The sequence below is a fragment of the Carassius carassius genome, chromosome 23 (genome assembly GCF_963082965.1).
Source record: "Carassius carassius chromosome 23, fCarCar2.1, whole genome shotgun sequence".
NCBI lineage: Eukaryota > Metazoa > Chordata > Actinopteri > Cypriniformes > Cyprinidae > Carassius > Carassius carassius.
This window is the reverse complement of record NC_081777.1, coordinates 26,717,571-26,731,581: the sequence shown is the minus strand read 5'-3', so window position 1 is coordinate 26,731,581 and position 14,011 is coordinate 26,717,571. Positions and strand designations below refer to the sequence as shown.

At 35.7% G+C, this 14,011-nt stretch overlaps 1 protein-coding gene across 2 annotated transcripts in view; it reads left to right on the top strand.

Moving 5' to 3' along the window:
• Positions 1–12,108, top strand: part of mical3a (microtubule associated monooxygenase, calponin and LIM domain containing 3a) — an 84,294-nt gene extending 72,186 nt beyond the window's left edge. Inside the window, exons 42-49 of one of the 2 annotated variants that reach the window (XM_059506771.1) lie at positions 273–380; positions 507–600; positions 1,853–1,903; positions 2,578–2,628; positions 5,193–5,258; positions 9,109–9,208; positions 11,450–11,523; positions 11,620–12,108. In XM_059506771.1, coding sequence (XP_059362754.1) covers positions 273–380; positions 507–600; positions 1,853–1,903; positions 2,578–2,628; positions 5,193–5,258; positions 9,109–9,208; positions 11,450–11,523; positions 11,620–11,804 — 729 coding nt within the window. In that variant the 3' untranslated portion in view covers positions 11,805–12,108. The remainder of the gene's footprint in view (positions 1–272; positions 381–506; positions 601–1,852; positions 1,904–2,577; positions 2,629–5,192; positions 5,259–9,108; positions 9,209–11,449; positions 11,524–11,619) is intronic. The other variant, XM_059506772.1, reaches the window with a different exon arrangement.
• The last annotated feature ends 1,903 nt before the right edge of the window (positions 12,109–14,011 follow it).

Below are 14,011 nucleotides of genomic sequence, written 5' to 3'. Positions count from 1 at the left end.
ACTTGTACTGTGATATGCTTAATTATTATGATTTGATTATACTATGACTTGATTATCTAGAGGTGCTTTAGAATTGTAAGTCAGAAATACTTCAGTCTGTTGTAGTAGTTACGTAGCTTTGACATTAGGCTTTGTTTTAGACTCTGCTGTAGTCTTCTATTACACAAATCCCTGCCATAGACATCCATGTGATGCCAGACAAGGATCCATCTACAACTGGCCTGGACATCACTTACAGAGCGCTGGATCTGATTTTTAATTTCCTGTTGCAGAAAACATACACAGAGGAGGAACTCAATGCCAAGTTGACTAGAAGAGTACAGAAAGCTGCAAGGAGGCAGGCCAAGCAAGAGGAGCTCAAGAGACTCCACAGAGCCCAGGTGAAAGCATACTAATGACTTTTTCGCACGAGGTTGTCAGAAAGCTGAATTTCAGCCATTAGCTTGCAGAAGAATAGTGTGTGAAATAAAAAAAATTAACTAGAAGTTGCTTTTTGACTTCCTCAGATCATTCAGAGGCAGCTGGAGCAGGTGGAAGAGAAACAAAGGCAGTTAGAGGAGAGAGGTGTCGCCGTGGAAAAAGCATTGCGAGGGGAAGCAGGTATTTCTCTCTTTCAGTCTCTCTTTATTCCTCAGATGAGCTGCTGAAGGCTTAAAGCCATGGAGCAGATCTGCATAACTCATGCTCTTATATATAGTTATATTTTGACCTTTAGGTCAGAGTTTTTCTTTTCTAGTTCTAGCTTCAAACTACAGTGCTCACTCTAAAGGATGTAAAATAAAGTTTATGCATCATTTTCCATGAGATTAAAAGCCATTTTGTGAACTTGGGTTAGTTAGTATTCTTAGTATGGATAGTAAAGTAATTCCTTTTTTTTTAATACATGAATCTTGCTAGAAGCTTTTATATCATTACTAAATTCATATCACTCTGTTGGGTTCCACACTGACATAACACTAGAATTACATTCAGAATTCCCATGATTATGGAAAACCTGGAAATGTCAGGGAATTTTAAAATTATGATTTCCAGGCCTGGAATAGGCAATTATAATTATTAAAAGCTTGAAAGACATGACAAAGTCATAGACATTTTGGTAGTGAAATTTTTTTTTTCTAGTAATGCTCCGCTCTAAATAATTCATATGTCAGAATTGCTTTTTGAGCTCTCCAGTTGAGCTGCAAATGAATCCCAAGGCATTTGTCATTTTTCCTGGACACATTTTTACATTTAAAAAGTTATTTAAATCTACTAAGTCCAAGGGTTTGTACCTGACATACAATTGTATCTGCCCCTGCAATCTCAATTCTAAATCTCTGTTCACTAGAGTCTTCAAGAGTATTTTTAAGTCTTGAAGTCTTTATTTGAAAATGTAAATTTATGTGTATATATACATATTAGAAAGAGTTTTTTCCCCAAATATTGCAGAAAATATTGCGAAAACTGCAGTATATAATGCTTCTAATAAATCAGATAAAGGAATTGCAACAATTGTGACAATGCCACTGCTGTTCTTTGATTTCATGTTTTCTGCATTCAATTGCACGACAAGCTATCAAAAATTAGCATTTTCCTTGATGGGTGCTACAGTAACAGCTGAGAGAATTACCAGAATCGATGTCATTATTGGATTCAAAGAAAATGGTTTCCTGTTGCAAAATGTGAACAGATAGTATTAACAAAATCAAGTAGCTGTAGCTGTAACAAATTAAAATTTATGAAGTTGATTTGTAATTTCCAGACAGGCAGTAAAAGAAAAACTCTGAATTATGGCCTCCTCCCCCTCTCCCCTCCATCCCAACTTTTAAATCTAGTGTTTCTTAATCTCTTTTTATCCTTTACTCTCTCTAAGGGTTGTATAAAGGTTCTAGTGTTAGTCCAAAACAGCGTAAGAGGCGCTCAGGTATCCATGGTCAACTCTAGTAGTTGTTGTTGTCTCGGCGTATCGTGCCATTCTCATGCTGAACATCGTCTCTCCTGGTCTCTCCTCACGTGTGTCTCAACTGCATGCCCCGTCAATCCGATCACGCCAAACATAGATTTGTATGCTGCATCACTGGATGGGAAATTAAAAAAAGATTATAGGCTGTTTCTTTGGTTTTGGATCTATATTATTCCGTTTTGTGAATCCTAAATCATCCCAAGCTACAGTAAATGCTATATTAATGTTTTGTTGTTTAGCATAACACACATTAACAGGCTGTACAGATTATCTGTAGCATTTAGGGTTAAAATATCTGCTATATATTGAATAAAAGGAGTTCTAGTTACGTAGATAGGCATTTAAACAAGGGTTTTAGATGCATAAAGATACTCGCACTCCAGAGTCTGTTGTGTCCCTTGTGGCAGAACACTGCAGTTCAACAAATCTATGTGCTCATCTACCATTACAGGACATGCAATATAAATACAATTAACTAACTACGTGTTTACATGCCAAATAACAAGTGTGTTGAGTGTGTATTCGGCATACCTTGTACTATGTGAGCATGTGTGTATGTGTGCAACATATGCATGACTTGAAGCTACTGGCTGTGCCTGTGTGTGCAGTAACATTTTTCTAATATATCCTTATAGACTATTGGGGAGAGTCTAATTACAGTGAGGTCCTGGATTTGCATCTGGGCGGTATGTATTTCAAATCTGTTGCTTGAAATGGACTAACATCTGATGCGCTCTCTTTTCCCCCTATACTTACCAAGTCTCCTTTTGCCTAAATACTGTCATTTTATTCTGCTTAATGTTGATTCACTTTATGTAATTTATAACATTTATGAAATGCTTATAAGTTGTATTTTAAGTAGGTGGTTTTTTTTTTCAGATTTTTTTTTAGATTCATATTTTAAGAATGAACTATTATTAGTTATCATTTATATTTTCTTTCATATACATGTTTCGATTTTTGTGATTTTATAATTTTTATAAATGTTACACATAATAAGCAATTATATAATAATGTATTTTAGTTTTTTTTTCCTTTTTTTTTTCTTTAGTGACAATCATTAGAATCAAAGTGAAAATATATTATTTCGTATCAGTTTTTTGCCTAAAAATGGCTTGCTTGCAAATAGCCCTGGCATCACATTTGCTTTCGGTTTTAATTTTAGTTTTCAAACTAAAAATGTGCTATTAATATACAGCAGCATCTGAAATAGGAAATGCTTAAACAATCAAATGATTGTTTGCAGTCCTGAGTAAGCTCCTCCCCTCTAGCCTTTTGTAAAGCCTATGGCTGTCTGCTTTACCCACCAGCACATTAGCTTTAATATTTTCCTTCCATACCTGCTCAGTTGCATAGGGGCCCCGGGCCCCTAGAGATCCCAGTGTTCAGTGCATCATTCCTCATTGCGATTGATCCCATCATTTGTGGCTCATCTTCACTGCGTTCACTTCACTGTGAGTGTTTGTTTGAATGAGTGTATTGTCTTGTGGCGTTTCATTGATCACACTGTGAAGCTCCAGGCAGGCCATGTCGAGATCACCCATGCAGACAGGAGATAGCGTGGAGCACTGTCTGTTTTTTTAAAGGACATTGAGGCATTGTTTAAACCATCTTATGAATCTTTTTTTTTCGTTGTTTAATTAGGAAACCCAGGTAAGTAAAACATATTCACATTTTATAAATGTTCTAGTAAATTGTCTCAAGACGTTGATGGAAAAAAAAAAATTCAATCCAAAAGCAAGCTAAATTCATCAAAGTTAGGATGACTTCTGTTTGGCGTTTTAATGCTGCAACCCCATAATTGCTTCTTGTGGCTACATTTTCTTTCATTTTTTTGTAACCGTTGCACAGAGATTAAGTGGCTAATACGCGAGCTGTTCGCTTAGATTTTCCTGTAAAAGTGATTTTTTTTTTCATCATAATGTATTTGGTGGCGGACCTGCTAACAGTTGGAGGATTTCTTGTAATCCGAGCCCAAAAACCCTTTGCATAATTACTGTCAGCATTCTTAGGCCTAAGCCATCTCTTGGCAGAAAACTTGGTTGTCTTATCCAAAGCAATATAGTTGTCCCCATTTTTTTAGCCAATTAAATAAAACTTTTGAAAGCTTTTGTTGATTTCTGTGTAACTTTGCATCAGTGTGCGTTTGTTTATGGCCTGTTTCCCATGGGTTGTTCCCATGCATGTCTGCATAAGAATGTGAGCTTGTTGCTTTTCATGGATAATTAGTTCCCTGATTCTTCCCATAATTGCACAGGATGAGCCAGCAATATGAGATGATGCGGTTTAAGACAAGTACTCAGTACATTGAAACAGATCCTTTCAATGAAATGCCCTTTTTAATGTTTATTTGCTTTTATGCGTGTTGATGAGGTCAGAATATGGGTCACTTATGTAGAATAGGAAACTGAATATGTCCTCAGCCTCCACATAAGACGGTGTTGTTTAAGTGCTGATTAGTTTCTGAATGCAGACAAGGTTGCAGTCAAGCTTTCGACAGCTGCGTTGACAAACTCCTCTGTTGTGAATTACATGACACCTCATCCAATTGGTTCAGCATTTTAAAGACTATTCTGTCTTCCCAGCTTTGCAGACTATTGAGAATTATACAAGGATCTGCCTTTTAATTTATTCCACTGGTGAAATCCTTTACTCTGGTGACATTCATTTGACACTTTTTACATTGTTTTTTTTTTTTTTTTTTTAGGTTTGACACCTAGCATATAGATTGATTTCCACATTAGATGTAGTGAAAGGATTGGGAAATCCAGGAACATCCCCAAAGATTATATAATAATTCAACCCTTGGCTCTTAAAATCCAAATTTTCTAGACCTCACTTTCAGGAGAGCTACAGCTGCATACTGTACTTCTTTGATGTAGCCCGTGCAAACATTAGGCTTGCTCTAAAGTCACCACTTATTTGCCCCCAGTAGTACACAGAAGGAAAAGTTCAAAGAGTAGCGTGATATTTCACCTTTCTTCCTCAGTTCATTCATGTTTGCGCTCTGTTCCGTGTCATTCCCCCCCCAATATGTTGCATCGCACTGCTGCTTTGAGTTTCTGCCCAGAGTTCTTTCTCTCTTTGATTTTGCTCCTAACTTTTTTACTCTTCCACATCTCTTTCTTGATTTCACCTTTCTGGTCACCTCCACCACTTTGCTCACTCTCTCTCTCTCTCTCTCTCTCTCTCTCGCTCTCTCTCTCTCTGCTATCTCTCTCTCTCACATTACTATCCTGTGTTGTGGAAGTTGAACCCTATGTCGGGACCCCTCGTCGAAGAGCCCTGTACCTCTGCCCCTGCTGTGCCCCTAAAGGTAACGTAAACCCCGTCATGTTTGCCACCGGCCAGCAATGTTACCATAACAACATGGCCAGCGGCGTCACTTTGACAATCCACTGGACCTGTGGAGTATTGCTTTTGCCCTTACAACTACAAAGTCTACTCCTCTCCCCTGCCCATGTGTGTCCAGGCTTAGTGGGTTTCCCCCAGCAGATTGCGTCAGTGCTTCTGATGTACAAACACAAATTTGTAGCAGCAGTAGGGCTGGATGATATTTTTTCAGGCCTCTTGCCTAAAATTAATGTATTTTCTGTAAAATGTTATAAGACCGATATTTGGTTTTATTTCTTATTTAATGTGTTTTAATATATGTTAATATTTTATGTAATAATTTATTATTGGCATTTGATTTGATTTTGTATCACAAAGCATTTTTTATTTATTTAGTGGTGGTATTAATTAGAATTATACCTAAAGAACCTTTTACTTATACCTAATACCTTTGGCATTATATTTACTTTCGGTTTTACTGAAACGAAAAACTAAAACAATAAAATGTAGCAGCACAAAACCAAAATGCTTCAATAGTCAAAAGTAGCTAGGTGTAATAATGCAGCATATTTTATTTGTATTTATGTAGTTTGCCAAGTAGATTAAATATGTTTTAAGCAAGAAGCAGCATTTGAATTGTATTTATATGCACACAAATAATTCATTGTAATAAAAAAGAATACTATGCATTACATTTTGAAACTTGTGTATGTGCCATTCAAGGATTTATATGAACCGTTAAATCCCAAATAAAGTGTTAAATCAGTATTTGAGTCAGGAAATTTGAAAGAACTGATTCAGGCGTTAATCAAATTTGCCCTCACTGTCAGAATTGTATGCTATTAAAATTCTATATAGTCACCAAAAATCACATACGTGGTAAATGTTTAGTATATCACCCAGCCCTCAGCAGTAGCAGCATAGCTTTTGGTTTCACATATCAAGGATTTACTTTTATTTTCTCTACACTTATTTTAGACTTCCTAAAGAGGATAAGCATTGCATGAAATCCGTTTTTAATTAGTACATTAGAGCAGACCTGATACAATGACAGACTGTGTTTTTTTGGGGGAAACTGCTCTGCTGACTATAAGTGTGAAGTTAAATAACAGCATGATTGTCGTTTGCTCTTCCCGAGTTCTAAAACTGTCAGCGTTTTACCTGTCCCAACCTCACAGCTCCTTTACAGAGCTGTATCATAGACTATATTCTCTGTGTTCATATGTTTCCATAACACTGATGATTTGTTATGAAGGATAGCATGTGTAAGAGGAACAAAATAGGAAAGTGAGGTCTCCAAACTTGGTAGTCCTTTTTATGTCTTTGTCGTACCATTACATTCAAATTTAAAGTCAACATGAGATCAAATAAAATTTCAGACTCTTGGACTTTATGAGAACGTTATTCCAAGGATTTATTTTTTTCTGCTTATCGGAATAATAACTTTGTTTCCTTTTCTGATAAAACAATCAAGGCCAATAGGTTGGGGGAAAATAATGTTGAACAAATTATTTATCAAGCTGTTGGTTTGTAAGTAATGCATTTTTAAAAGACTTTCCAGCAATGCTTTAATTTTATTAAAATGTTTCCTTTAAATAGTGCTTATTTTATTCCTGTTTGATTTAATAATAATAATGATGATGATTATGTGTGTTATTTTAAATTATTATGCATTATATATAATGCACAAAAAAATATAAATAATAGTAATAATTTTATAAAATAATTACTATTACTATTATATCAGGTTACTGATTTATTTCATACGTACAATATGAGTTATATAATTTAATGAATTTTAAATTGACTTCTCTATATTTTGGGTTGAAATAACAGTATAAAAGTAAAATGGTAGCATAGGACATTTCATGTTGACTTTAAATGCAGCAGCACAAAATATAGAAGTTTGGCAACATTGTGTTTTTGTCAGTTTGTAATCTGGTGTGTGTAACTATGCCTGTGTATAACGGTGCCCTTTTGGCACAACGTTAGCATGGCTGTTCTACGACTGTTCTAACTGTGGTTCTTCTTTCTCTGTTCCTCTTGGGAAAAGCATGGGGCTGAGTGTGGGTGAGGCCACTCACAGTGCGTCCCTCTGGATAAGTTTAGCCTCCCTGTCCTCTTGTCTCTGTCTCTCACTGTTTTTATGTCTGAGGATCCTCTACTTTGCCTCTGTGTGTTGAAACAGTCAAGGCCAGCAACCGCGAGCACAGCCTTTCGATTTATGTGTGTACTGTCTTTTTCCCTTTTTTGTTGCAAGAGCCGCCTCTCTGTCAGCTAAGTACGTCATGCTCCATCCAGGTTTGCCATGCGATGACTCATCTCAGCGCTTGGCTTCACTCGTGTGTTTATGTATGTGCGTGTAAGGATGGGAGATGGGGTTTTCATAGATGTCTGGGACTGTACTAGCATGGGCTGACATGTAGTTGGTCCCACATGCAGCCGGTTGACAGTATTCTGCTTTGATCATGGACTTCCGCACATGCCATGAGGCCTTTTACCTCATGCAAACATTAGAGGAATGTGTAACTGCACTGCAGGTAAAGAATATCGAGTCATGAGCTCAGCCCAGAGCACTTTTTAAAGGAATGTTCTAGGTTCAGTGCAAGTTTTATCTGCAAACTTTTGCCGCATATTGTTGATTACCACAGAAAGTTATTTTGACTGGTACTTTTTGTATTTATAACAAGCAAAAATTGTAGCGGTGTTAAGGTACTTACAGTGGGACATTAAAATTAACAATAAAGATCAAAGCTATTTTAAAGCCGTTAAAAAGCTAGTGTGATACTAGCCATTTCTGTGTGGAATGTATCCAGAATTGTAATAAATGACTTTTATCTAGAGAAAATACTTTAATAAAAAATATTTTAATTATTTGTGTACACACACGTCTCTCTCTCTGTGTGTGTGTGTGTGTGTGACTGTGTGTATACAAAAGAAAATATATTTGTATTTATAAGCTTATAGATTTTATGGATTTTATTATTTTTATTTATATATATATGTATGTGTGTGTATATATATATATATATATATATATATATATATGTGTGTGTATATATATATATATTTATATATATATATGTGTGTGTGTATATATATATATATATATATATATTTATATATATATATATATGTGTGTGTATATATATATGTATATGTGTATATGTATATATGTATTACCAGTTACCAGTTAAAGTAGCTAAAGTTCTTGAGCAAAGATACAGTGCTTTCTGAGAGAAGAGTCAAAATTCATTCTTGTCAATCAACAATTTGCCAACCTTGCTGTCAGTAGAGCTGAACTTGTAATGAAACTGGAACATTTCTTTATGATGTGTCATAATTATTGCCATGGCATTGGGCTAAAATGGTATACAGTTGGGTAACTTGCATCATTTTGTGGAGGAAACCTCCTTGGAGCAAGCTGTGGAACCCAGAAGGTAAAACCAAGTTTAGATGTTCACCTACGACATTCCCTTGGATTATTGGGTAGCTCTCATAATTAATAAACGTAGTCTTGCAAGAGAAGATTTTAAAGTTTGAAGCAATATCCACTGCCTTGAAAAAGACCAAATGCCTCAGAAGTCCAGTCCGATCAGCATTGATCATGATATGCTGTCCTATCAGAAGCCGTACCTCCACGCCATCCTCTGTGAACCCGGCTGGCTCGACCTCATCACGGTCTTCCACATTTCCACCCTACTCTTGCCCTGACAAAGACATCCTGGCTTGGCTGTCATCGCATTTGCTGTGTGGGTGTCTGTGTCAGGTCTGTGTGTCAGCGAGTGGTTAACTGCCAGGTTCCTCATGCTTCTCCAATGTGTTTCTTGCAGGAATGGGTAAAAAGGACGATCCAAAGCTGATGCAGGAATGGTTTAAATTGGTCCAGGAAAAGAATGCCTTGGTGCGCTATGAATCGGAGCTGATGATATTGTGAGTAGACGTCCAATTTAAGCTTCAATGCCCATTTCCCATTTCATAATGCTCTTTAATTTTTACTTCATATGTTTAGTCTATCTACATTAAGAACTTTTTCATACTATACAAAAAATAAATAAACCAGAGCAAATTTTATTTAGCTTAAAAAAAAAAAAACTTCTCAGTGTCCAAAAATCTATTACAATCAACTCATTAGGGCTGCACGATTAATTGAACACGATTAATTGGGATTGTCATGCGCATGTAATCAGTAAAGCTGGTTCTGTGATTAGCAGTAAATCTCAATCACCTGCTTTCAGGAGGAATAGTATTTACTACACAGAGCCGTAGTTCTCTGAAATCTATGCAAAATCGCATTCATAATCGCAGACAATATAATTGTAGGATTATGAAACCGACTAATTCGTTCGCGATTGACAGCTGTTTTCGTATCTTAGTGAACCATGGCTCTGTGTAGTAAATGCTGCACCATCTGAGAGCATGTCAAAATACCACATAATAACATTTAATAACTTCAAATTCACTTCATAACATCAGTCAAGTCGAGTGTTTAAAATAATTCCTTCTGTGAGATGATTTGGCTTCTTAAACAGAATACTTAAGGCACACAATATTTCATTGTATTCTAAGCAGTGATAAAGGTGATGTCAATAAGCATTTCATCATAGATATACTTGATGAAAATTATAAGAAGAATTATAATAAGATAAACCATATAATGTCATAGTCATGTGTTTATTAGTCACGTTGAATCAATGAAAGCACTTAAATCTTTTTTTTTTTTTGTCCATTTCCTGGATTTCTTCTTCGGGGCATATTTGGATTTTCAGAGCAAGAGCGCCCTCTTGAGCTTTGGATGAAGATTTACTGCTGATCACAGAACCGTGCTTCACTGAAAGATATGCATGACAATCAAAGATTCTGCCTAATCGCGATTTATTGCCTTTGAGATTTAATTTAGATTAATTGTGCATTTTCTCATTTTCCATTACAATGTTCTTCAAAACAAAAGCCAAAAGTTGGATGAAAATATTTGCTGATCCAGATAGTCAAGCTTTTAGGATTTAGGGTGTTTTGATTTATATTTGAAATAATTTTATAATTTCTTTTTTTTACCTTTAGAAAATAAATTAAAACCTTTTTCCAAGTTAAAGTTAAGAATTTGCATGTTAATGTTGCATGTTATTTGTTTTTTTTGTTTTTTTCTAATATTAACTAACTCCAGTTTATTGTCTGGAGTCTGGATGATTTTATTTCATTTTACAAAAGGAACAAATGTCTTTTTAAACAAGAATGGATGGTCTCTAACAGGCAAAATTGCTGTAGGCAACGACATGGCACTGAAAGATTATACCAGATGCATTTATTTGATTCTGTTTGTTCTGTTTACATGCAATTACATAATGATTGTGCCTCAAATGCAATCAACAGTGCATCTTTGTTTGCAAAGATGAGCACCAAATGGCCCATACATTCAGACAAAAGACAGTTTCATCAACAAAATGCAAATTACAAAGAGACAATTTAATCAAGAAAAGAAAAACTGCTTGTGGGCTCTCCATATGGACATTTTGCAGTTATAGGCTGTATCATATTTTCATCAGCTCTGAAGTTCAGTCGGTCAGTATTGGATATGTAATCGTGTGTGCGCTTGTTTCCTATATTTTCACATTTAGATTTTTTCTCAAATGTAGAATCTTTAATACACGTATTATTTAATAAGACTTTAGAATGTAATCTTTAGCTTATCTCAGAATTAATAATGTGCATTTTAAGGTTGTGATGCCTGAATTCACCTGTACCATTTAAATAGTTTGATTTGAAACTTTATTATTTTAATTAATTTGGACAAAATAATTTTAGAATTGTCCATTTAGCAACCATAATTTAATTAATTATTAGACCGAATTTTAATAAGTGCGAGATGTTTTATAACTGAAACAACTGATCAACCAAATAACAGAAGATCCAACAGTGCTTTTAACGTTTGCTTTGGTTTTCCTCAAAGCATGCGGCTTAAAAGTTCATCTGTTCATCCACACTTTCATGTTTGTGTGAGCTGTCAAGCATAAACCAAACATTATGGTGCTTTAAAGGCAGATGGTTCCTTGATATCGATGTCACATTATCTTTGATCATCAAAGATTTTTCAAAATACTTCATACCATCGCAATAGTTTAACAGTCATTTGTTCTCTTCTTCCATTTAATTCTACTCCCCCCTTCCTCTCTACAGTGCTCGTGAGCTGGAGTTGGAGGACAGACAGAGTCGACTGCAACAGGAACTGCGAGAGCGCATGGCAGTAGATGGTACTTTGTATTCCAGTATACATATTCCTGATTATATTGTTACACCAAAAAAAAGTGAAACGCATTCTTTTTAAATCAATGTTTTACTCTCTGCAGACCATCTGAAGACCGAGGAGGAACTTGCGGATGAGAAACAGATTCTGAATGAGATGTTGGAGGTAGTCGAGCAAAGAGATTCTCTGGTGGCTTTGTTGGATGAGCAGAGACTCAGGGAAAAAGAAGAGGATAAAGACCTGGAGGCGGTGATGCTCTCTAAGGGTTTCAACCTCAACTGGGTTTAACATAACAATGGCAAAACGCTTCTGACCTCCAGCGATTCCCAGTTTCACTGCAGGGAGTGTAAAAAAATTGCAGAAAGAATCGGTCTGTCTCCCACTTCGGTTTTACTGGGCATGTCAACAACGTTTACAAATCCACTCATGAGCACGATGATGTTTATGAGTTCTCCTGGCATGACTCAGCCAAGGCATTGGCTCTGTGCAAGATGTTTTCTCATTCAGAATGGGAGAAAACTTCAATTAGCAGATATATTTAGATTTTTTTTTTGGCCTTGAAAAGAGACGTATCAATCCTGCTGACGTTGAGGAAGTACAAAAGGCCAGTCTTGTTTTTCAGAGAACGTCTGGTCAAACAACTGTTAACATTTTCATGGGCAAAAGACGTTTGGATTTCCTATAATGCGTTTTCTACCTTTGACTACTGACTGAAAAAGTTCATCTGTTTTCTCTCCCTTCGCGCACTACTCTCCTGTTTAATATAACGCACTATAAGCATCAGACCTCCATGCAACAAATGAATGAAGTCTTCAGGTGTTGTTCACAGATAAGCATTTGATGGACTTCTGTAATCGTCACAGACATCTTTTAGTGACCGACACGTGTTGTGTTTGTAGCATCGACAATTGTACAATTTTAAAATCTGTAAGTAGCTACCATATTAGAGATATTGCCTCGATGTTACGTACTTCACTGATTTGGTTTCCATTTGTCTTGAATGGTGTTACCATACATATATCCTAAAATCAGTTTACAATCATTTATAATCTAGGAATATCTGATACTTGCACTATAGTTTACATAAAGCAGTGAGGTGTGTGTATAAGTATATAAACTTCCTCAGTGCAGATAGTTCATAAGAATATACATATACACCCAATATGCATTGATATACAATCAAATGCATTATGCATTTTGTTGGTTGGTCGGTGGTTTCAAGAACAGTTAAGGCATCCACAGCTTTTCTGACTTTATTTAGTATCAAATTATATGGAGAAATAGTGCCCAATTTCACATTTAATTGAAATTCACAGGTTTGGGGCAACATGCCTTTTTTAACTTCTCATGCAACAGTTCTTCTCATCCATAGTTTTCTTATCTTTGTAGAGTGTGTTGTTTATAATTGTCTTTGTAAAGTTTTATATCACATAAAATCGTTCCAGCACTGTCGACCGACACCAGTGCTGATTAACAGAGGGAGCTCGTAGTTATGCTCGAAACATCAATATTGCATATGAACATGCCTTTTTCCTAAGTGTATATTTAATTTTAGTCACCATTATGCTGTATAGATGGGCACAGATTTTTTTTTTTCTTGTGAGTACAGATAACTGTGAATGAATACATACATATGGTCAACCAGTTATTTAGACTGTAAAATGTTTGACAGATTTTATGGTATATTTATTAATGCGTGAAAACTGTATTATATGTAAAGTAAATGAATCCTAATTTTTAAAAATATGTTGGCTCTTGAAAATGCTTCATGTTGCTAATTTGCATATAGGTTATTGGATGTATGCAGACAGAGGCAATAAAACAATGCAGTTGTTACAAATGAAGACTACTGTGCTCCAAAGGGGTTTTTTCTAGAGACATTTGCACTGCTTAATCTGCAGGCTTTAATCACATTGAAGTGTCAAGGTTTTTTTTTTTTTTACATGTTGGTCGGCTTTCAAAAGCTGAACCATTAAGACTGTAATATTTGCATATGAATTTTGAAGTCTACCATTGAAAAAACATGTATATTTGTCTTCCTTGCATCATTTGCATAGTTAATTTTATTTGTTAATTTGGCATACATTTACCCATTTAGCATTTCAGTGTTGGTCTGTATAGTTTTTACCTAGAACTTTACCACTATTCATTTGTAGCTTTGATTTACTGCTGTTTGCTTTAGGAAATGGAAATCTTTTCAAATCCATTAAACTAATCCTTTCAGAATTAAAATCACAATAAAATACATATAAAAGGGAAACTGTACCAAATATTTACCTTTGGAAGTGGGGAACGTGCAAAAATTATTTTGTTTTATCCAGCACAATAGCCCACCTCCGATTTTCACGTTGGCGCAGTGTAGCGTTCACTGTCAGGAGACCATGGCGGTGGGAAGTCCGATTCATTTAAGCGAAGAATCGGTTCCTTTGGACAGCTTGCCAACAGCTCGATGTACTGGTTCAGAAAACGAATCGCTGCAATCTTATCACGTTTCC